Below are 25,211 nucleotides of genomic sequence, written 5' to 3'. Positions count from 1 at the left end.
ATATTGTTACCACTTAACATCTCTAAGCATCTCATGCTTACATTAGTCAAACATCTAGATCCCTTGGGTACTATTAATACAGGATAGCCTAGAAAAGCTTTAGTACCCAATTTGACTCCTTCTGACTTAGTCCTCTCAGCTAGTATTCTTTGTTTTAACAGAGCACCCAATTCAACATTATGAAAGCTAGTTGTTTTTTCTTTCCTTCCTTATAGGTATACAGAATATCCAGATAGTGGCTACACTTCTACCCCTGGTTTGGCTGCCATGCATCATGGGCGAGCTATTGGTAAAGGGCCTTCTACTGCCACACAAACTAACCAGCAACCTCCTCGACTTCTCATTGTGCACATTGCTTTACCAACCTGGGCTGACATCTGCTCCAACCTCTGTGAGGCTCTGCAGAACTTTTTTTCTTTAGCCTGCAGCTTGATGGGCCCCAGTCGCATGTCTCTCTTTAGTTTATACATGGTACAAAATCAACATGAGTGCATCCTTCCTTTTGTGGTGAGTATTTATTTATTTTATCCTGAAAGCAAATTTGAGGTTTATGGAACAGAGATCATAGTTTTTATTAATAGTAAAAGCCACACTTTTTCCCTTATCCAGTAGCCCTCCAGTGGCACTATTAGACTATCATCTTGCCTACATGGGGGGCTTCTCCTGCATAGAATTCTCCAAATTATTAACATTTAAGGTTGAAGTAGGCTACACATTGCCCCACTCCACTCTTGAGAGAAGGAGAAAAACCTTTACCTTTACAGTACTTTGAAATATAAACAACTGACTCCTTTCACCCACTTTGAAATCTGAATGTATAAGGAAATAAGTCTCTAAATCTCTTCAGAGGTCTCTGAGGCTAAGGGTCTATTCAATCACCCTTTAACTTCACAGACTTGTCCTTTACCCCAGCGGCCAGTTTTATTTTTCAGAAAACCTTAACTATGCAAAAACATAAAAATACTTTCTTTATGTTCTACTCAGGCAAAACTCTTAATTCCCTTTGGATAAAACTCCCAATAGAGTTTTAAAAAGCATTGGCTGAACCATGGATAATGTTTTACAAAGCACCCCCACAAGCAACTATCTATTCTTAAACAAAATTCAACTCTTCCCTTTTTCCCTTATATAAAAAGTTCAGAATCACAGGGGTGAGAAAGACTTCTAGAGGTTCTATGCATCTTCTTTCTTGAAGCAGCCTTGCTGCTAATATATTTATCAAATGGACATAAATTCTATTCTTCAAGATTCCTAAGGGAGGAATTTCATAAATCTGTTGCTACATTATTAGTGTAATATCTGATTAGAATAAACTCATTTTAATTAATGCCTTATTTCTCTTATTGAAAGTAGAAAGATAACGTTTCTGTTGGTTTTTTAAAGAAAGGAAAACAACATACATTGCTTTATGCTTCTTGGGTTACAACATTAAAAAATATAACATATCCTTATTTCTTTGATGTGTCTTAGGTTCATAGAAGCTAGGGCTTTTCAAAATGAATCACAAAGGGAACGTTTTGAGTATAAATGCTCCAAGTGCCAAGTCTAGTGATTCTGTCCGTGCATTGTTATTTAGGCTGAGTTGGCGATGGGGAATGAATAAAATTAATTAAGGGATTCAACCAATGTTTTTTACAACTTGAATAAAATTTGGTTCCTCTATTCGTTGTATATTTCTATGAAACAAATTATACCAAAACAATGACTTAAAGCAATAAACATTATCTCATGGTTATTGTGAGTTAAGCATTCATAAGCAGCTAAAAGGTGGTTCAGGCTAGGAATTTCTTGGTTGTAATCAAGGTGTTAGCCAGAGTTTTAGTCATACAGAGGCTTGACTGAGGCTGGGGGATCCAGGTCCAAGATGGAATATTAATATGGCTATTGGCAGGAGTTCCTATTTCCTTACCGGTTGGATCTTTCCATAGAACTATTTGAATGTCTTCATTCTGTGGCAGCTGGCTTCTCCTAGAGCAACTGATTCAAGAAAGGGATAGGACTGGGAATATAGCTCAGTTGATAGAATGCTTGACTCACAGCACAAGGCCCTGGGTTTCAATTTCCAGCATCACAGGGGGGAAAAAAAAAGGTGAGGGGAGGGGTATAGTAAAGAGGAAGCTAGGATACCTTTTATGTCCTGGTATCAAAAATAACATACTATCACTTCTTCCACATTTCCACCCATACTGTTCCACCCTAGACAGAGTAACAAGAATAAGATTTACCCTCTTGCCTAAGATAACCAAAACGTGATTTATATGAAAATAGCATCCAAGACACTGCATAACATACTTTTAGAAGTGAAAACTTCAGCTTCTGGAATGGAAAATAATGATAGGGTTAATGGCAGATAAGACATTGCAAAAGAAAAAGCTAGTGAACTTAATGACATAAGAAATAGAAATTATTCAAAATGAAACACAGAAAGATAAGAATACTTACTTTTAAAATTAAACAGTGCATCAGTGAGCTCTGGGACCACTTTAAGAGTCTAATACACATATAATTAGATTTTCCAAAAGAGAAGTGCAGAGGACTAGAACAATATTTGAATAATGGACAAAATTTCTCCAATTCTGATAAAAACTTAAACCACAGATCCAAGAAGCTCAGCAAATGCCAGGCACAGAAAATAAAGGAAACTGCACAAAGGCACATCATAAAAAAATAATAATAACCTTGTTTTAAGGAGAAAATTTTAAAAGGAACCAGAAAATTACAAAAATTATACTTTTATAATGCTGTAACCCAAGAAGCATAAAGCAATGTATATTGTTTTTCTTTCTTTAAAAACCCAACAGAAATGTTATATTTCTACTTTCAATGAGAGAAATAAGGCATTAATTATCACATACAGTAAAACAAAGTTAACTGCAAGAAAAGGTTTCTTTCTTTTTTAACATAATTGTTTTAATCCTTTACAATAATTGTTCTTGTTGATGCTCAAACTGTTCCCTCTTTGGCCAGGAGAAGCCACATTTCCTTCACATTTTCACATTGGATGCTGTTTGGTTTTGTTGTTTTTGTTTTTAAACCAGATCCTAATAGTGTTTGATAGCATTTTTTGCTTTCTAGAAGGATAAGATTGTCCCATGTTCTTATATATTTATTCCCAGACCTGGATTAACCAAGAAAAGATTTCTTAATGGAACCAATTTAAATAAGGAAATAATAGAGCTGGGCATCGTGGCATGTGCCTGTAATCCCAGTGATACAGGAGGGCTGAGGCAGGAGGACAGCAAGTTGAGACTAGCCTGGGCAAGTTAGCAAAACTGTCTTAAAAAATAAAAAGGGCTAGAGATATAGGCAGCAGTAGAATCCTTCTGGATTCAATCCCCAATACTGCAAGATAGATAGATAGATAGATAGATAGATAGATAGATATGATAGTAGAATAACATCCTTAAATTAGTGAAAATACTGTCAATCTAGAGTTCTATACCCAACAAATATCTTTCAAAATCTAAGGTGATACTTCCAATACCAGACAAGATTAACCCATTAGGCCCCAAGTTTTTAATTCTTGAATATTTTAAAGAAATGTACACAGGTGTATTATAATAGATTAGAAATCATAATCTATTTGTATTATTATATTATTATGTATTATATATTATATATAATAAAACATTAGAATTAATATAGTGTGATTATGTATAATATAATATATATAGTTATTAATGTATATGATTATATATTTATTTACATGTAAATATTATACATAATTAGTATGTTGCCATATATTATATAATTAATATATTAATATATAAAATTTTTATTATATTAATTTATATCATATTATTATCATATAGACAGAAAATATAGTTAAGTTTTATGGGTGTTTCACATTTGAGTTAATGGGACAAATTGGTTAAATAGATTTCTTATTTATCTTGCTAAATAAATCCCCGGGCAGTAAATATAACGCAAACATAAGAAGACTCTGAAAGGATAAGAGCCAGATGTGGTAACACAAACGTGTAATTCCAGCTACTTAAGAGGACGAGATGGAAGGCTGAGGCAGAAGGAAGTCCTGTCTGAGCAAATTAGCTAGACTCTGTCTCAAAATGAAAATTAAAAAGAAGGCACAAGATGTAGCTAAGTGGTAGAGTACTTGCCTAGCAAGCATGATATCCTGGGATGAGTCCCCAGTATCACCAAAAAAAAAAAAAAAAAAAAAAAGGGAAAAGTTGCACTAAATAGGAACCACAGATCTGAGAGATGACACAGCAAACAGTTTGCTGGGTTTCTTTTGCCTTATAAAACCTGGACCAGGTCCTGAGAAACATCTTCACTCGACAGACCAAACAATACCACCCCACAAAGAAAGCCTACTTATTCTAGCCAAAAGACCACCCTACTCCAACCAATTCATCATAGGAAAACACACACACACGCACACACACACACAATTCAAAGTTATCAGTAAAGACCAAGTGGGGAGTTCACTCTTGCAGAATTGTGATAAAGCACCTCTCCTTCCCTGCTGAGGAGTCAGAGGAGGCTTAGCGGAAAGCCAGGACTTTCATGTACACTTGACAGGATATCTGACAAGGGAAATAGAAAAAATATAATATAAATTACACCTATATCAGAAATGAAATGAGATTATCATTGTAGACCCAGTAGACATGCAAATGGTAATAAAAAGAATGCTACAAACAGCTGTACATGCATAAATCTAATAATTTAGATGAAATGGACCAGTTCCTTGAAAAGTACAAACTATCACAATCACCCAGTATGAAATAGATCATTTAAACAGCCCTATTAAGGAAATTAAACTCATCATTTAAAAACTTTCGAAAAAGAAATCTCCACATGGTTTGGGGAATTCTACCAGGCACTTAAAGAAGATTTAACACCGTTTCTACACAATCTCTTTCAGAAAATACAAGAGAAGGCAACAATTCACAATTCATCTTTTAAGGTAGTTATCCATACCAAAAACAAAGACAGTACAAAAAAAAAAAAAAAGAAAACTAAAGACCAATATCCTTCATGCATATACATGAGATAAACTTAACAGAATGTTAATAGAATTCACCAATATATTAAAAAAATACACCATGACCACATGGGGTTTATTTAAAGGATGTGAATTGGTTTAAAGTTTGAAAACCTTTCAGAATAATCTATATTTAAAAATTAAAGAATAAAATTAGATGATTATATCAATTGAAGCAGAACAAGCATTGGACAAGATTCAATACCTACCCATTCATGTAAAACTTATAGTTAACTTCCTATTTAATTGAAGTGATGAATGCTTTCCCTCTAAGACTAGGAACATGACAAAGAAGTCAGTTCTAACCATCCATACTCTGCATAGCACCAGAAGTCATTGGCATTGAAATAAGGTAAGAAAAGGAAATAAAAGGCATACAGTTTGGAAGGGAAGAAATAAAACATCCCTATATGCAGATGACATAATGGTCTATTTAGAAAATCCCAAGAATTTTGTGCTACTTTTTAAGGACAGAAATGTCAAAAAATGTGTGTATATATATATATATATATATATATATATATATATATATTGGTTGTTCAAAACATTACAAAGCTCATGACATATCATCTTTCATACATTTTACTCAAGTGGCTTATGAACTCCCATTTTTACCCCAAATACAAATTGCAGAATCACATCAGTTACACATTCACATTTTTACATAATGGCATATTAGTGACTGTTTTATTCTGCTACCTTTCCTATCCCCTACTATCCCCCTCCCCTCCCATCTTCCCTCTCTACCTCATCTGCTGTTGTTCAATTCTCTCCCTTGTCCCACCCCCTTCCCCTCACAACCTCTTATATGTAATTTTGTGTAACATTGAGGGTCTCTTACCATTTCCATACGATTTCCCTTCTCTCTCCCTTTCTCTCCCCCCCACTCGTCTCTGTTTAATGTTAATATTTTCCTCATGCTCTTCCTCCCTGTTCTGTTCTTAGTTGCTCTCTTTATATCAAAGAAGACATTTGGCATTTGTTTTTTAAGGATTGGCTAGCTTCGCTTAGCATAATCTGCTCTAATGCCATTCATTTCCCTGCAAATGCCATGATTTTGTCATTTTTTAGGGCTGCGTAATACTCCATTGTGTATAAATGCCACTTTTTTTTATCCATTCATCTATTGAAGGGCATCTAGGTTGGTTCCACAGTCTAGCTATTGTGAATTGTGCTGCTATGATCATTGATGTGGCAGTATCCCTATAGTACGCTCTTTTAAGATTCTCAGGGAATAGTCCGAGAAGGGCGATAGCTGGGTCAAATGGTGAATCCATTCCCAGCTGTCAGAGGAATCTCCATACTGCTTTCCAAATTGGCCTCACCAATTTGCAGTCCCACCAGCAATGTACAAGTGTACCCTTTTCCCTACATCCTCGCCAGCACTTATTGTTGTTTGACTTCATAATGGCTGCCAATCTTACCGGAGTAAGATGGTATCTTAGGGTGATTTTGATTTGCATTTCTCTGACTGCTAGAGATGGTGAGCATTTTTTCATGTACTTGTTGATTGATTGTATGTCCTCCTCTGAGAAGTTTCTGTTCAGGTCCTTGGCCCATTTGTTGATTGGGTTATTTGTTATCTTATTGTTTAGTTTTTTGAGTTCTTTGTATATTCTGGATATTAGGGCTCTATCTGAAGTGTGAGGGGTAAATATTTGTTCCCAGGATGTAGGCTCTCTATTTACCTCTCTTATTGTTTCTCTTGCTGAGAAAAAACTTTTTAATTTAAGTAAGTCTCATTTGTTTATTCTTGTTATTAACTCTTGGGCTATAGGCTTCCTATTAAGGAATTTGGAGCCCGACCCCACAGTATGTAGATTGTAGCCAACTTTATCTTCTATCAGACGCCGTGTCTCTGATTTGATATCTAGCTCCTTGATCCATTTTGACTTAACTTTTGTGCATGGCGAGAGAAGGGATTCAGTTTCATTTTGTTGCATATGGATTTCCAGTTTTCCCAGCACCATTTGTTGAAGATGCTATCCTTCCTCCATTGCATGCTTTTAGCCCCTTTATCAAATATAAGAAAGTTGTAATTTTGTGGATTGGTCTCTGTGTCCTCTATTCTGTACCATTGGTCCACCTGCCTATTTTGGTACCAGTACCATGCTGTTTTTGTTACTATTGCTCTGTAGTACAGTTTGAAATCTGGTATTGCTATACCTCCAGATTCACACTTCCTGCTTAGAATTGCTTTTGCTATTCTGGGTCTTTTGTTTTTCCATATGAATTTCATGATTGCTTTATCTATTTCTACAAGAAATGCCGTTGATTGGCATTGCATTAAACCTGTAGAGAACTTTGGGTAATATGGCCATTTTGATGATGTTAGTTCTGCCTATCCATGAACAGGGTACATTTTTCCATCTTCTAAGATCTTCTTCTATCTTTCTCTTTAGGGTTCTGTAGTTTTCATTGTATAAATCTTTCACCTCTTTTGTTAGGTTGATTCCCAAGTATCTTATTATCTTTGAGGATATTGTGAATGGAGTGGTTTTCCTCATTTCCATTTCAGAAGTTTTGTTGCTGATATACAGGAATGCCTTTGATTTATGCGTGTTGATTTTATATCCTGCCACTTTGCTGAATTCATTTATTAACTCTAGCAGTTTCTTTGTAGACCCTTTTGGGTCTGTTAGATATATTATCATGTCATCTGCAAATAGTGATAATTTAAGTTCTTTTTTTCCTATTTTTATGCCTTTAATTTCTTTTGTCTTTCTAATTGCTCTGGCTAGTATTTCAAGAACTAAATTGAATAGAAGTGGTGAGAGAGGGCATCCCTGTCTTGTTCCAGATTTTAGAGGGAATGCCTTCAGTTTTTCTCCATTTAGGATGATTCTAGCCTGAGGTTTAGCATATATAGCTTTTACAATGTTGAGGTAAGTTCCTATTATCCCTAGTTTTTCTAGTGTTTTGAACATAAAGGGATGCTGTACTTTGTCAAATGCTTTTTCTGCATCTATCAAGATGATCATATGGTTCTTATCTTTAAGTCTATTGATGTGGTGAAGAGCATTTATTGATTTCCGTATATTGAACCAGCCTTGCATCCCAGGGATGAATCCTACTTGATCATGGTGCACAATTTTTTTGATATGCTTTTGTATTCGATTCACCAGGATTTTATTGAGAATTTTTGCATCCAAGTTCATTAGAGATATTGGTCTGTAGTTTTCTTTCTTTGAAGTGTCTTTGTCTGGTTTCGGGATCAGGGTGATGTTGGCCTCATAGAATGAATTTGGAAGAGCTCCTTCTTTTTCTATTTCTTGAAATAGTTTGAAAAGTATTGGTATTAATTCTTCTTTGAAGGTTTCGTAAAACTCCGCTGTATACCCATCCGGTCCAGGGCTTTTCTTGGTTGATAGTCTTTTGATGGCTTCTTCTATTTCTTCCTTTGTTATTGGTCTGTTTAAATTGTGTGTGTCTTCCTGACTCAATCTGGGCAAATCGTATGACTTAAGAAATTTATTGATATCTTCACTATCTTCTATTTTATTGGAATATAGGGTTTCAAAATACTTTCTAATTATCTTCTGTATTTCTGTAGTGTCTGTTGTGATATTGCCCTTTTCATCCCGTATGTTAGTAATTTGAGTTCTCTCTCTTCTTCTCTTCATTAGCATGGCTAAGGGCCTGTCGATCTTATTTATTTTTTCAAAGAACCAACTTTTAGTTTTATCAATTTTTCAATGGTTTTTTTTTTTGTTTCAATTTCGTTGATTTCTGCTCTGATTTTAATTATTTCTTGTCTTCTACTACATTTGCTGTTGTTTTGCTCTTCCTTTTCTAGGTTTTTGAAGTGTAGTGTGAGTTCATTTATTTGTTGGTTTTTTTTCTTTTTTTGAGGAAAGAACTCCAAGAAATGAATTTCCCTCTTAAAACTGCTTTCATTGTGTCCCATATATTCCGGTATGTTGTGTCTGTATTGTCGTTTATCTCTAGGAATTTTTTGATTTCCTCCTTTATATCTTCTGTAACCCATTGATCATTCAGTAACATATTGTTCATTTTCCAGGTGATGCAGGATTTTTCCTTCCTTCTTTTATCATTGATTTCCAGTTTCATTCCATTATGGTCAGATATGGTGCATGGTATTATCTCCACACCTTTATATTTACTGAGAGTTGCCCTATGGCATGATATATGGTCTATCTTTGAGTAAGATCCATGTGCTGCTGAGAAGAACGTGTATCCCCTTGATGATGGTTGATATATTCTATATATGTTGGTTAAGTCTAGGTTATTGATTGTGTTATTGAGTTCTATAGTTTCTTTATTTAGCTTTTGTCTAGAGGATCTGTCTAATGGCGAGAGAGCGGTGTGTTGAAGTCACCCATAATTATTGTGTTGTGGTCTATTTGACTCTTGAACTTGAGGAGAGTTTGTTTTATGAATGTTGCAGCACCATTGTTTGGTGCATACAAATTGATAATTGTTATGTCTTGTTGGTGGATGGTTCCTTTTAACAGTATATAGTGTCCTTCTTTATCCCTTTTGATTAACTTAGGTTTGAAGTTGATTTTATTTGATATGAGTATGGCCACTCCTGCTTGCTTCCGAGGGCCATGTGAGTGGTATGATTTTTCCCAACATTTCACCTTCAGCCTGTGTATGTCTTTTCCCTTTTCCTATCATATTAATCTCCTGAAGGCAGCATATTGTTGGATTTGTTTTTTTGATCCAGGTTACTAGCCTATGTCTCTTGATTGGTTAATTTAGGCCATTAACATTTAAGGTTACAATTGAAATATGGTTTGTACTTCCAGTCATGTTTATTTATTTATTTATTTAAGTTTGGCTAGTTTTTACTCTTTGGTTATTTTTCTCCCCCTTTACTGAGATACCTCCCACTGTTAGTTTTGGGCACTATTTTTCAATTCCTCTTCTTGTAGCATTTTGCTCAAAATACTTTGCAGTGCTGGTTTTCTGGCTGTGAATTCTTTTAGCTTTTGTTTATCGTGAAATATTTTAATTTCATTGTCAAATCTGAAGCTTAATTTTGCTGGATACAGTATTCTTGGTTGGAATCCATTATTTTTCAGTGTTTGAAATACATTGTTCCAGGATCTTCTCGCTTTCAAAGTCTGTGATGAAAAATCAGTCGTTAACCTAATTGGTTTACCCCTGAATATAATCTGCCTCTTTCTCTCGTAGCTTTTAATATTCTCTCCTTGTTCTGTATGTTGGCTATCTTCATAATTATATGTCTTGGAATTGGTCTATTACAGTTTTGAATGTTTGGGGTCCTGTAGGCTTCCAGGATTTGGCAATCCATTCCATCTTTCATCTCTGGGAAGTTTTCTAGAATTATTTCATTTAATAGGTTGTCCATTCCTTTTGTTTGAACCTCTATGCCTTCTTCTATCCCGATGACTCTCAAGTTTGGTTTTTTTATGACATCCCATATCTCTTGAATAGATTGCTCATGAGATTTAAGCATCCTTTCTGTGTTGACTATATTCTTTTCAAGTTGATAAACTTTGTCTTCATTATCTGATGTTCTGACTTCTACTTGATCTAGTCTATTTGTTATATTCTCGTTTGAGTTTTAATTTGGTTTATAGTTTCCTGCATTTCTAGGATTACTGTTTGATTTTTTTTTTAAGATCTCTATCTCCTGGGAAAGCTCTTTTTTTGCCATTTGAATTTGTTTGTTTAATTCGTTTTCAAAATACACTTTCATTGCTTGGACTTTCTGTCTCATGTCTTCTCTAATATTCTGTTCCATCTGAGTTAGGTATGCCTTGAGTTCTTTCCCTATCCATGTTTCTGATGCTTCTAGGTCCTCCTGTAGATTTAAGTTGTCCTGCATTGTTTGTAATTCTTTTTTCCCTTGTTTTTTCATGTTGTTCATGTTACTTTCCAGCTCTGTTTGATTGCTGTGTTTTTGCTCTCTCCTATAAATTTGTTTTGGTTTTGTATATCTCTGATGTCTCTCCTTTGTGGTGGTATATGCCTACTAAAGTGGATTCTGCTGGGAAGGAATTCCGTCGGCCAAACTCCAGTGACGTCACCTCTCTGCTATGGCGGGCCCCAGGCTCCTTGCCGGGGTGTCCGAAGGGAGGGGTGGGACTGGTCTGTCTCTTTTTGGTTTCAGCTCCCGGTTGGCTACTTCATGAAGGCCTGGCTATAGACCTCTTCCTAGAGTCTCTGCGCCATACTTGCTGGGCCGCACCTCGGGGTCTAGCCGCGCGGTCGCCGGCAGGCCGGCGGTCTCCAGCCGCCCAGTCATGGGGGCCGCGAGCGGTCGCCTGCGGGCGGGTGGTCTCTAGCCGCCCAGTCGCGCGGGCGGTCGCCATTGGGCGGGCGGTTTCTAGCCGCCCAGTCCCTCGGGCAATGGGCAGGCGGTCGGTCACCGGCAGGAGGGCGGTCTCTAGCTGCCCAGTCACGCGGGCAGCTGGCGTGCGGTCGCCGGCGGGCGGGCGGTCTCCAGCCGCCTAGTCATGCGGGCAGCAGGCAGGTGGTCGCCGGCCGGCGGGCGGTCTCCAGCTGCCCAGTCAGGCAGGCAGCGGGCAGGCAATCGGTCGCCAGTGGGCGGACGGTCTCTAGCCTCCCAGTCGCACGGGCAGTGGGCAGGCGGTCTCTAGCCGCCCAGTCGCAAGGGCCTGGCCTCTCGTCCCCTGGCTTCTCCTGCTAGCCCTGGCTTCTCCTGCTAGCCCTGGCTTCTCCTGCTAGCCCGGCCTTTCCCTGTGTGATGCCTCTCGGCAGTTCAAACTGTACTCTGGGCCTGCAGTTTGCTGGGTGTGGAGGGTGGCTATTGGGAACCAGCCCCCTATTGTTTTGATTTTTTCCGCTTGCCCCTCCCCCAGAGCTGGCAAGACAGGTTTTGTTTTCGCCCCTGATGGGAGGGGGAGTTGGAGGTCAGGTGTCTCTACCTTTCCCCAAGTCTCTATGCAGGCTCGTTCTGGTAATCCCTCCCCCAGAAATCCTGGGAGAGATTTTATGCGAATTCCCCGCTATATGGGAGATGGGCTGAATATCACACACCTGTTTTATTGTTGCAATCTGTCGGAGACTGATGGTGGTGACATCAGCTCTCCAAGATGGTGGCCGCTGGCTTCCTTGGTGGACTTTCCGTTGTGGGGGATAGAACTGGACCGCTTCCTTCCCCATCTCAAACCCTGAACTCAGCCCGGAGCTCAGTGAGGGCACAGCCAGCAGGACTCCACAGAATCCGTAGCACAGTTTCTCTCTGCTTGCTGGTCGCTTCTCGGCGGTGCCTTGCCCTCTGTAGCCGCGGGGCGGGCTGTGTGACGGGCCGCGTGACAGGTGGCGGATCAGTCAGCCTGGATCTCCGGTCGCACAGTTGGCTCGTGTTTGAGACTCTATAACCAGTCCTCAGTGATGGAAATCCTTCCTCTAGGTTTCGGTGCACCCCAATTTTGCTGTAAATTCCTAACAAGATAGCTTTTTGTCGTTCTAACTCGTTATTCACCTGTGCAGTGATGCGGTACACAGGGTGTGATGCACTCTATTCGCGGCCATCTTGGAATCTTGTATATTTTTTAAAAACTATCAAAATGCCCTTTTGGAGATATACCAAAACCTTGAATTAGATGATGAGAGCTTGATCCTCAGATAGAGGAATTTAATCTTCAGATCCTTTCCACTGGCAGTTTTTCTTCTAAGAAATTCTCTCTACAGTAACCACTAATCTTCTTATTACAAATATACAAACATACAAAACACTTATTGGTCATTTTCAGATACACAATTCACAGAAATTACTACTCGGTAATATGTTAATAACATTAAGCAGGTATTATGGAATTCTTACTGCACAGGAGGCATCGCTAAATGTTTCTTCATATCTTTCACTTATAACCTAATAATAGTTGTGCATCACTTAAAAACAGGAATATGTGCTGATGAATGTGTCATTAGGGGAACATCATAGAAATACATTTTCACAAACCTACATGGTGGAGGTCCATCACTCAACATGGTCTCTTTATGCAGTCAAGAGATACAAGATGTATAAGGCTGCTGCTGTTGTAATATTGGCATGCTGTTTTACAGTAAACTTTTTTATAAGTAGAAGTACACTCTAAAATAACTAAGGTAAATATATAAAGTAGTAACATTGTAGGTTATTATCACTATCAAGTAACATGTTCTGTATATTATTGTATTGCTGTACTTTTATGTGACTAGCAGTGACGCAAATTTGTTTACACCAGCATTACTACATTCTGATGATGCAATGGCTGTGACTTCATTAGGTGACAGGAATTTTCAGCTCCATTATAATCTTTTTTAAAATTCTTTTTTATTTTTGCATATTCAATTTTAGCAGAGATCCTATTGCTTAATAAACATTTGTTCAGATAAAATAAGAAATTGGAAGAAATTGCTCATCTGAGTCACACTTCCCAGTGATAAGTCTTCCCCTGGTTCAACATATGGATCTAAATAAAACCTTAGCTGGAGAGAAAGAAGACAGGAAAGAAAGGAAGCTTCTAGAAAGAGATTGAGCAACTAATGTTGCATGCATGTTCAATTAGGGCATAGCAAATACCATTATATACGATTATAATGCAGCAATAAAATTTTTTAAAAAACATTTTCTGTATCTGACAAGGTCAGACACATAAACTTGGCTAAAACAGGCCTCAGAGAGATCAAGTTCTACTTCATTGAAGAGAAAGTATCTACCAGGTGTGTCATCAGGAGATTCAGGTTCAGTAATTGGTGTATTCTACCAAATGAGCCTGGTCAGCCAGGACACAGACCCTCCAGTTTCTATTGAAACTGAATATGGTCTCCATTTCTTCATCACTCAATGTGAAGTCAAAGACCTGAAAATTCTTGACAGTGTATACTGGTGTCACAGACTTGGGGATCACCACCACATTTCTCTAGATCTGGAACTGAATCAGAATGTGGGCAGAGGATTTTTTGTGTCTTGCAACAATCTCCTAATCTTGGGGTCCTCCAGTAGTGAAGGGTCTTCTGGTTTGGTCCAAGTATATCTGGAAAGCCCAGGGGACTGTAGGTTGTGACAGTGATGCCCTTGGAGTGGCAGTACTGGATCCATTTCTCCTAGATGAGGAATGGGTGACACTTGACCTGATTGGTCACTGGCTTATATTCAAGGCTTATTCAAGATCCTTTCAATCTGGAAATGGTTAAAGTTGGAGACACCAAGGGCTTTCACCAATCCCTCATCCACTAGCTCCTCCATGACCTCCCAGACATCCAAAGATGTTACTTTACTAATGAGGTTGTTGCCTTTATCATTCTTTTGGGGAATAAGTCTTTCTAACACTGAAATCCCTGGGGCCAATGAATAAGACAGACATCCATATAGTCTAGTTTCAGATTCTTGAGAGTCTTCCAACAGACTTCCTTCACAAGTTTCCTTTCAAAGAAGGTGCACCACAACTTGCTCACAATAAAGAGGTTCTCCCACTTCACCACCTTCTCTTAGATCTTCTTCTGGAAGGCTTCTCCCACCTCATTCTCATTATGATAGACATAGGCACTGTCTATGTGGCAATATCTTGCATCAATGGCCACCATCAAGGCTTCTTTGACTTTGCCTGGGGGAGACTTCCAGGTGCCTAGAACCAAAATGGGCATCTTGGCTTTGGTGCTGAGCTCCACAAAGGTGGCCATGATTGGTGCAGAAATGGTTCTGAGAGAGCAGATAGATGTCTAATGTCCTCCATTATAATCTTAACAGACCACCACCATCATTTACTGCATGTGGTACCTGACTATATATGTATTTGTTTATATATATATATATAAACAAATATGTAGATTTGAACACAAGATCCTCCTGCCTCAGTTCCCAAGCTGCTGGGATTACATATGTGCGCCTCCATGCCCAGCAGTAGATAATGAGAGTGACCAGATGTTGATCAGATAATGAGAGTGACCAGATATTAAGGGAGAGTGTTCTTTCCGAAAATAGACTTGTACAAGGAAGTATACAGAGGGCCTAGAAAAAATCTTAACAACCTGATTTAAGTTTGGACAAGCAAAGAATCTTTGTCACATTCAGTAGAGGGATACAACAATCTCATGATATTCTGGTGGGGAGGATATGTAGGGGATATCCTACATATCTCACTCTCCTCTCATATCTAGATCTAATCCTGATGCCATTGGCTACACCCTACTTAAAGCAGGAATGTGAGGGAGTTCATTGAATCAGTCCCTATAAATTTGCTTCCTGAGGCACCAAACAAGGTAGAGGAAAGTAGAGAGTGATCTAGAAGGGCAAATGGAAGGTATCACATAGGAGGATGTTGGGAGATAGGACCATGTCCCAAACAAAGGGACTATTTTTTCTACACAAGTAGCTGTTTGTTCCCCCAGCACTCCCCAGTAAATATAGCCCTTGTTGAATCCTTTGATTCCTTTATCACTCCATAAAGAAAGGCAGACAGCTTTAATCTTGTCAGGAGCTTAGCTAAGCTAGGAAAGAGAGCTGAGCTGCCAGATATCACAGTAAATCAACAAGTAAAAAATGAGAGGGTTAAGCCTTTAATCACTTACTGTGATAGTATAAGCAAGAGTCTAAGCTGGGAAAAGTGCCAACTCTGCTGTTCCATTTGCCCAGATGGAACTGTGCATTGGCTGAAGGTCAAATGGACCAGCATTGATATGGGAGTCATCTCACTGTAGAGGGAAACTTGAACAAAAAACTCGGGCAGTTTTCTGACAGTTTTCTCAGGAGTTTGGGACAGCAAGTAGGAAAGACTGGGAGTGGAAAAGTACTCAGTATTGAGAGCAGGGAAAAGTGTCTTCAAGTTTTCTTTCTCCTTCCCCCATATGGACATCTTGGCAGAAGCCCTTGAAAAGGACCTAGCCCAAGAGCTCAAATAAAGAGACCTAAGAATGAAGGCACCAGAATCAGGAATGCAACTATTCTAAGAACATGCTCTGTCAGACTTGAGTCCTTGTCTGCAACCCCCTTCACAGATAGCAATACATTGGTGGTGTACTAAATGTAGTGCGGAGAGGGCAGATTCTCTCCCATTGTCACCCCATGAGGCCTACAAGGCAAAACCTTCAATTGCCTGTAATCCAGCCTGAAAAAAATCACACATAGGTTTTTAACCAGGAGGCGTATTCTTTTCTGATAATTCAGGAAAAATTGCAAGCCAGTATTTCCTTCCTACAGAATAATAAGTTCAGCAAGAGTTAAAAGTTCAAGAAAATTACAGGAACAATGGTGTCACCTTTTGTATAGAACATTCCAATCTTTAAGAAAAACATGACCTCAAATCCATTGACACTGATCTATATCTGACATTTTCTATCTACAGAGGGAGCTCAAAATATACATGGAGGAAATCTTATCCAGAATGAACACCTCAATATATCACCTCATATTTAATTTTTGAGTATAATCAAATCCTTCTGAACATCTTATAAGGAATCATGGCAGATGATTCATAATTAAAATATTAGACTTCCTTTTATATCCACTATGTCCTTAATATAAATAATTCTGACCAAGATTATTCATTTCCCTTCAAAGCAGGGTTTTGGAAGAATACCCTTACTGTGAATATCTTTCCAGTTATTTTAATTTTGCAAAAATGATAGTAAGGAAGAACAGTGTTCTTAGGAAAACTCAGACAGATGTCAGTTATTCATGACCTATAAATGTGATGCAATTTCCAACAGGATAACCAGACATCCTGATAATGAAGCTTACATTAAAAACACACAAAGACTATCCAGGGACTATTTCTACCAGATATTAAGAACATATCCAAACAGTATGATTCTGGGGAATGAAAAGACAGAGCAATGGAATATACAATTTAAAGTCCAAAAATAAAGCACAGTGGTACATGCCTGTAATGCTAGCAACTTGTGAGGCTGAGGCAGGAAAATCACAAGTTTTAGACCAGCCTTAGCAACTTAGTCTCATTTTTATGAAATGATTATGTAAATACAGTAATCAACAAAATCAAGGCACAGAAAAGTATTGTAGTCCCTTCTATTTAGGAAAATATTGATAAGATTGAATAATTTATATTTCTTTCTCTGGAAAGAATCCCAGATTCTGGTGATGTTGATTATCTCCAGAAAGTTACTGGTTAGCTAAAGAATAAGAGTGGAAAAGTAATTTTTTTTTCTACATAGCCTTTCAAAGTTTGAACCCTGTGAATGTATGTATTCAAAATAAATAAATAAAAATTAAATATTAAAAACAAATTTATGCTGATAAAATATGAATTTATGTAAGATTTTACCTTTTCATAAAAAATTTTAATCCCCTTTCTTAACTGTATTCCGATTTTTGATGTTTTATTGGTGTTTAAAAATTATACATAACAGTGGGATTTGTTGTGACACATTTGTACATGCACATAACATAATTTGATCGATATTATTTCTAAATACCTCCCTTTACCTTCCTCCCTCCCCCATTATCTTTTTCCTCTACTCTACTGGTCTCCCTTCAATTTATTTTACTTTTTCTATTTATTTTGTGTGTGTGTGGTACTGGAGATTGAACATAAGATGCTCTATCACCAAGCGACACCCCCAATCCCTTTTTACTTTTTATTTTGAGACAGATTCTCACTAAGTTGCCAAGGCTGACCTTGAGTTTGAGATCCTCCTGCCTCAGTCTCCCAAGTCCTGGAATTACAGGCATGCATCACTGCACCTGACACCCTTCCATTTTTTAAATGGAATTTTAAATTGATGCATTATCATATGTAAAAATGGAATTCATTGTGATATATTCATATGTGCACAAAGCACAATTTGGCCAATTTCATTCCCCAACACATATCCTGTCCCTCCCCTCCTTTTCCCCCTACCTCATATTCTCCCTTTGTGTATTCAACTGGTCTCTGTTATATTTTCATGAGATTCCTCTTTATTCATTTTTTCTCTCTAGCTTCAACCATGTGAGAGAAAACATTTGGCCCTTGACTTTCGGAGTCTCGCTTATTTCACTTAGCATGATATTTTCCAGTTCCATTCATTTACCAACAAATGACATAATTTCATTATTCTTTATGGCTGAGTCTAACCTCCAATTAAATACATGTGAGTTGTCCTGAACTTACCTAGAACAAATTATCTATAGATAATCTCAAAGTTCATGTGTGAAAGCCCAGAAATAGAATTAATAGAAATAAAATTCTTAGTTGGGAAAGATACATGCCTGTAATCCAAGCCACTTGGGAGGCCTCATAAGGCAGGAGGATGGCAAGTTTGAGGCCAACATGGACAACTTCATGTGACCATGTCTCAAAATGAATAAAAAGGGCTGGGGATATAACTAAGGGATGAAATGTCCCTGGGTTCTATCCCCAGTACTGCAAAATAAATAAATAAATAAACAGATAGATAGATAGATACATACATACATACATACATACATAAAAATAAAGAAAGAAAGAAAAGAAGAAGAAATAGAACTTCTTGGATTTTTCCAGCCAAGGCATGTATATGATGTCCAATGAGTATTAGCCATATTGGAGTCTTCCAGGTCTACTGATTCTTGGAGTTTACCTAGCATTATCAATTGTTTATTCCTTATTTCTCTATATTGACTTTCTTATAACCCACTAGAGGGGGCCACAGCTTTATAGTTTCTGAAACCCTCCTCAGTTTTACCTCAATCCTGGCTTATACTGGACTAACTCCAGCTTATACATTTGTGACTGATGCTTCCAGCAAAGATATGGATGTCATGGTATTTAAGAACAACCCTTGATTTCATGAGCACACCCTTTCAACTACATTTCTAGGAATTAAGTCCTACAGAGATACCACCTTGAGAATGCCCTTGACCTCATGTCAGTACTTGCCTTCACCACTGTGCAGTGAGATAGTTAAGATTCACTCCAAACCATAAAATTTGTGTTGCTTTCTTCAAAATATTCAGCCAAACATCTGATTTTTTTCTGGTAATAGAATCTAGGCATGGAAAGTGGATACAGTGTTGCACACTTGTAATCCCAGCTACTTGGGAGGCTGAGACAGGAGGATAATAAGTTCAAGGTCAGCCTGGGCAACTTAGCAAGATCTTAAAATAAAAATAAAAGGTCTGCGGATATAGCTCAGTGGCACTCTGCCTGCTTGCCTAGAATGCATGAGGCCCTGGATTCAATCCCCAGTACTGACATCCCACCTTCAGACACTCTCTAAACAGAGAGCTTTGAGAAAACACCTGATGAAATCAGAGTGAATTTCCATATACACTGCCTGAAAGCATGTGTCTAAATAAGAATAAGACCAATTTGAGGTCCTGGATGTCATATAAATACCAGGACAGCTTTCTCTTTGAGATGGGTTACTATTGGTCCTAGCTAAGGAGCTCCATACTTAATTACTATGCTTACATGGAAACAACATCCCAATATTCATTTGAGTTTATTCAACCCTGAGTTTGTGGTATTATAAATAATAACTGTCAACAATCTCATCACCAGTTTCAATATATAATTCACTGAAAAGAGAACAAGCTGTAGAGTGATCCAAAGGACCCACATTTTCACTCAGGAACTCCCTGGAGCATGTTTGAATCCTCTACAGTGAAAACCCTACAGTCCCATCCAGAGAAGTGAGGTGGAGACACAGAGGAAAGTTATGGGATTGAACTGGCTGTGTCATCTCCTTTAATTATGCCTCACACCCAGATTGTATATTTCAGGCAGCTGCAGAACTATAACTTGGGAACACCAGACTCATTTTCCTACCATTCAGTCTTTCTTTACCTAAGAGTTCCTATTGGTTCCCTGGCCCAGGTAGTTTCATGTTTTATATTTGGAATTCAATTCTGAACAATTTGTATGATTACTGTTAGAATGTTGCCTAGATAATTCATAGGAGCTCTTCAAATCCTAGGAAATTAATGTTTCTGCAAAGCCTGCATTTTAAAATCACTTCCAGAATCAAAGTAATTAAAAGTGAGTTCCTGAGAGATCAGATTCCATTTTCAAGGGGGCGCAAAGCATATTTGTATTTTAGCCTACTTTCTATTGAACTTGTATCTCAAAGATGTGGTGTTTTTTTTAGATAAACTGGGCACACAATTTCCTCCTGTAAAAGCAAATAGGAAATATTCTCTTCTACCTTGGGCATTTAACTTTACTTATATGAACCAGGAGTACCCTCAAATGGTGACTAAACATATTATCTGATTACTGTCAGAAAGAAGAGCTCAATACCAATACTGCCAAAACTAATAAAGAGCTCAATACCAATACTGCCAAAAAATACTGCATTCAGTATTTAAATAGACAATACCTTGCTGACTTAAGTAGAAAAAGATTACTAGAAGATTACATCTTTTTTCTGAAGGTTATCATCTCCTTCTGATAAATACATTCTGTAAGCTATTCTATTTTTAAAATTTTTAAAAATTATAGAAAAACTGAGGTATAGCTCAGTAGTAATACTACTACTACTCACACATTCCTACCATATGTGAGGCCCTTCATTCAATTCCCAACAGAGAGAGAGAGGAAGAGAGAAAAGGAAAAATGCAGAAAACAACTTCTTTGTTTTCATTCTGAAGATAAAAATACATTTAGTGTTTGATTTTAAAAAATGTTATTAGAAAATTTAAATGAAGAAAAAATATAGCCTTTTGATTGTTGTCAACATTGTCAGTAGAAACTAGTATACTATAGTTGCTTCCAGAACACTATCAAAAAGAGAGAAATTTTTAAAAAGAGAGGAACTTTTTAAATGACATTGAATAAGTTAAGATTAGATTCAAATGAGAATAACAGAAGCCTTAAAACTAACATGGCTTAAATAAGATAGAAATTCACTTCTTAATTTTAGACAATCTAGGGCTGGTATGGTAACTCAGCAATCAATAGAAAATCATAGCCCTAACTTGTTTCTTCACCATTTAACTACCATCTGCCACACAGCTACTTTCCCATGATCCAGGTTGGCTGTACTACCTAAATTCCTCATCCTGTCTTCCATCCAGAAGCAGGGAAAAAAAGGAGAGCAAATGCAGTCCCTCTCCCTTTAAAGACATCATTCAACCAAAAGTTGCAGTCATCACTTTTGCTTGCATCCAATTGGCCAGAACATAAACATATTAAAACACCCAGCTATATGAGAGTCTGGGAAGTATAGCCACTAATTCAAATAGTCATCCACCTAAAACTTCAGTTCTGCTACCTAAAAGATGAGGACAGATATCAAGAGACAACTAAAAATCTCTGCCACCAGTAAAAACAGAGAAAGACAGATAAAAGTAATAGAAGGAAAAAAACACAACAATGTTTTGGAAGCTATAATAAAGATGGGCATATGATAAATGACTAGGAAGTTTCAAGAATACTAAATCTTAAGCAAATATTGGGAAAGCCAAGGAGGAAATTACCAAGTTCTTAAAAATATCCAGAAATGAAAAAAAAAAAAACAAGTACCTCTGATGGTAAGAATGGCAATAGAGTTAAAAGTAGAGAGATAGTTGAACATTTGGCCTTTCAATTTCTCCTCTACTCCCAAAGTGAAACAACTGAACCATCCTTTCTCCAACAGAAAACTGGAAGTTTCATTTCTATAGAAGGACTCTACCTAGGGGAACACCAAGCACAATTAAAGATGAGAATAACTTATCTAAATAGGGAAATTAAGTGAATGTCTCATATTGAATGCTGAAAACTCTCCCAACAACACACAGTCCCTTTCATTCACTTAGTTTCCAAAATGCTGGTAATGAAGCCTATTCCTTCCATGAATGGCTTTTGCTGACCAAGAAAGAAATGCAGATACTGAGATCAGAGACTGCAACAGAACGGCTCAGGCTAATCACCTATAGCTAAACCTAGTCATCAAGCCCTACCAGGTATATAGGGCTTCACCACAACTTTTTTAGTGCCCAATTTGCAAATAAAGCAGATACAACAAGGATCAACACACAATTTAGGAAACTAACATGAAATATAGACATAATCTTAGTCCATTTTCTATTTCTATAACTCAATACCTGAGACTGGGTAATTTATAAAGGAAAGAAATTTATTTCTTACAGTTCTGGTGACTAGGAAGTTCAAGGTCTAGGGATTGCATCTTATATGAGCCTTCTTGGCAGTGGGACTTTTTAGAGCCAAGAGATCGTGCAGAGCATCACATGGCGAGGGTACTGCCCCGACTGGCCTTTATGACAGACTCACTCTTGTAATTACCAACCCACTCCCTGAATAATGTACTCAGACATGAATCCATGAATGGCTTTCCCCTCATGACCCAATCACCTCTTAAAGGTCCCATCTGGTACCAATTCTTTATGCCGCACAGTGGGAGCTAACTTTCAACATGAGTTTTGGTGAGGACATTTAAACCATGGCAGATACCAAAACCAAAAGAAATGAAAAAAATAAAACTTGGAGAAAACAGATTATGCAAGAAGATACAAACAAACAGAGAAACTATCATTGATATCCTCATAGTTAGAGAAAAAGATATACCAGGATAGAGGATGCTTTTTTTTAAAGTCCATGAACAAAAAAGAACTCTTGAAAATTTAAATTTTAATAATTGAAATTGAAAACTCAATAAGAAGCTGGACATAGTGGCACACACCTATAATCCTATTAATTCATGAGGCTGAGGCAGGAAGATTGCAAGTTTGAATCCAGCCTAAGCAACTTATTGAGGCCCTAAGTAACTTAGCATGACCTGGTCTCAAAATTTTAAAAAGGGCTGGGGATGTAGCTCAATTTTGCCTCTGGGTTCAATCTGCAGTACAAAAAAAAAAATCAATAGAAAGGTTAATATTCATAGATAAGTTAAGCCTAACTCCAAAAGAGCAAAATTATAAATAACAGGAAAAAATACATAAGAAAACTGGCAAACTAGTTCAGGGTATCCAACATCTAAACAATAGGAGTTATAGAAAGAGAAAATACAAGAGAGGAAATCATCAAAGAGATAAAGAAATTTTCCTTGAACTCAACATGTTTCTAGATTAAAGGAGACCACAGGTGCCCAGAACAGTAGATGAAAATATATTAACACTAAGATACATTTCATGAAACTTCTGAAAACTGAGAACAAAATTTAAAATCTTACTCAAGAGAGAAAGACTTAGTTCTTCTACAAATGGTGACATGTGCCTGTAATCCCAGCTACTTGAGAAACTGAGGCAAGAGGATCAACCTAAGCAATTTAGTCTCAAAATAAAAAGGGCTGGGAATGTAGCCCAGTGGTAGAACACCTCTGGGTTCCATTCCCACATCCCCAGTACCAACACCAAAACAAAAGAAAGTGGGGGTGAGAAGAGGTAGGGAAAGAGAGAAGGAAAGAAAAAGAGAAAGAGGAAGAAAAGAAGGAAGGAACCATGCTTTGGTCTTCTCAAAAGCAACCTAGAAGGCTAGATGACAGTGGAGCAAGGTTTTCAAAATTCTGAAGGAAAATTTTGTCTAATTCTGTCATCTAACTAAATTATTAATCAAATGTGGCACACGCCTGTAATCCCAGCCACTAGGGATGCTGAGACAGGAGGATTGTGAGTTCAAAGCCAGCCTCAGCAAAAGCAAGGTACTAAGCAACTCAGTGAGACACCGTCTCTAAATAAAATATTAAAAGGGCTAGGGATGTGGCTCAGTGATTGAGTGCCCTGAGTTAAATCCCTGGTACCCCATGCCCAAAAATATGCAGGTGAAGTATAAGACATTTTCTGACATAAAAAGTCTAAAAATAAATTTTTCCCAATATGGTAACTTTGGTTGACAACAATTAACTGAATATTTCAAAATAATAAAGAGGGTTTTGAATGTTCCCAACAAAAGAAATGACAAATGTCTGAGTTGATAGATATGTCAGTTATTCTGATCATTATACATTATGTACATGTGTTTAGAATATCACAGTATTCCCCATAAATATATACAATTATCATATATTCATTAAATATAATATATTTTCAAAAATTTTTCCTCCTATTAACCCTCTCCTGAGAGCCTCTGAAGAATATATTCTCCAAAAAGAGGGCGTAAACCAAGAAAGAAACCAATGTAGGATCCAGAAGACGAGTTTCAATACAAAAGCACAAAAAGAAACTCCAGGATGATGGCTCACATATCCCTGTTTGCAGTGTACACCCAGCACAGCACATGAACAAACACTCCAGATAGAAAGCAAGCCACAAGGCTCCACCCTGGGAGACAGGTCTTCAGAAAAATAAAGGTGACAGAATAGCTACAGTATCTTAATATATTGAGAGGAGATTTAGACAACTGATGAAAAGTTTAGGATTTAAGGCAGTAGAAAATTATGCAAACTTAAAGGTTAACTCTAGGGAAAAAATGGATAGGAAAGCAAAAGTAATTATATCACATGACTCAGATGCCAATAATTTTTATACAACCATAATGAAGTAAATGAATATTGATCTAATTTAAAACTAAATATTGAGATGAAGGGATGGGAAATAGGAGAGCTATGTTGGGGGTGGATATTAAGGCAAAAAGCAAGACATAAATAAGTCACTGCCTACAACTGTAACTCAAACAGCTATATGACTGGGTAAAAAATATATATATTTGCACAACCAGGTGGTTTCTAATTCTTTTTGTTTGCTTGTTTTCGGTACAGGGATTGAACTCAGAGGTACTCTACCACTTAGCTACATCCCTGGTGCCTGCCTCTTTTGTTTTTTTCTGAGCTTTGTTTGTTTGCTTTGTTTTGTTTTTTGAGACAGGTTTTGCTTAGTTGTGAGGCTGGCCTCAAACATGCTATCCTCCTGCCCCAGCCTCCCATGAGCTGGGATTACAGGCATGTTTTTTAACAAAAAAGGAGACAAAACTGAGTAGCAGCTGAAAGAATATTTTTTAAAAAAATTTTTTATAGGTAGCTGTTTGTATGATTTTTGGCATATAACTCAAAAGAATTTGACAATCTGATTGACATACCACCTTAAATTTATGAGAAAAAGTTTTTTTAATGCTGCAATAATAGAAAATAGGAATAGAATTGATACTGAATATTGTGTCATTTATTCAGTAACTTGTTTATTTATTCACAGATACTTGAACTAATTGAACTCAGCCTGTCCATCCTATTAAAAGTGCATTTACAATTAGATTTTATGCTTCATGCCACTGTTTCTCAAAATTGTTATATGTATATTGTTTTGATCAATTGCATATAAACAATAATTCTAATAATGACACAATCTAGATGACTGTTAGAGCATAATCATAGGGATTTAGATATTTTGCTATTTAGAGATATTTTTGAC

The 25,211-nt window shown here is 37.3% G+C and overlaps 1 protein-coding gene and 1 pseudogene across 1 annotated transcript in view; one reads left to right on the top strand and one right to left on the bottom strand.

Annotated features, from left to right (window-relative positions):
* Window positions 1-267: 267 nt before the first annotated feature.
* The window catches only part of M1ap (meiosis 1 associated protein), a 106,864-nt gene continuing 81,920 nt past the window's right edge, over window positions 268-25,211 (top strand). Inside the window, exon 1 of the mRNA XM_076832761.1 lies at window positions 268-507. Within this exon, the coding sequence (XP_076688876.1) occupies window positions 268-507 (240 nt within the window). The remainder of the gene's footprint in view (window positions 508-25,211) is intronic.
* On the bottom strand, window positions 13,696-14,632 carry LOC143380681 (aldo-keto reductase family 1 member B10 pseudogene; annotated as a pseudogene).

Source organism: Callospermophilus lateralis, chromosome 14, assembly GCF_048772815.1.
Source record: "Callospermophilus lateralis isolate mCalLat2 chromosome 14, mCalLat2.hap1, whole genome shotgun sequence".
In the NCBI taxonomy this organism is placed as follows: domain Eukaryota; kingdom Metazoa; phylum Chordata; class Mammalia; order Rodentia; family Sciuridae; genus Callospermophilus; species Callospermophilus lateralis.
This window is presented reverse-complemented; position numbering and strand designations above follow the sequence as displayed.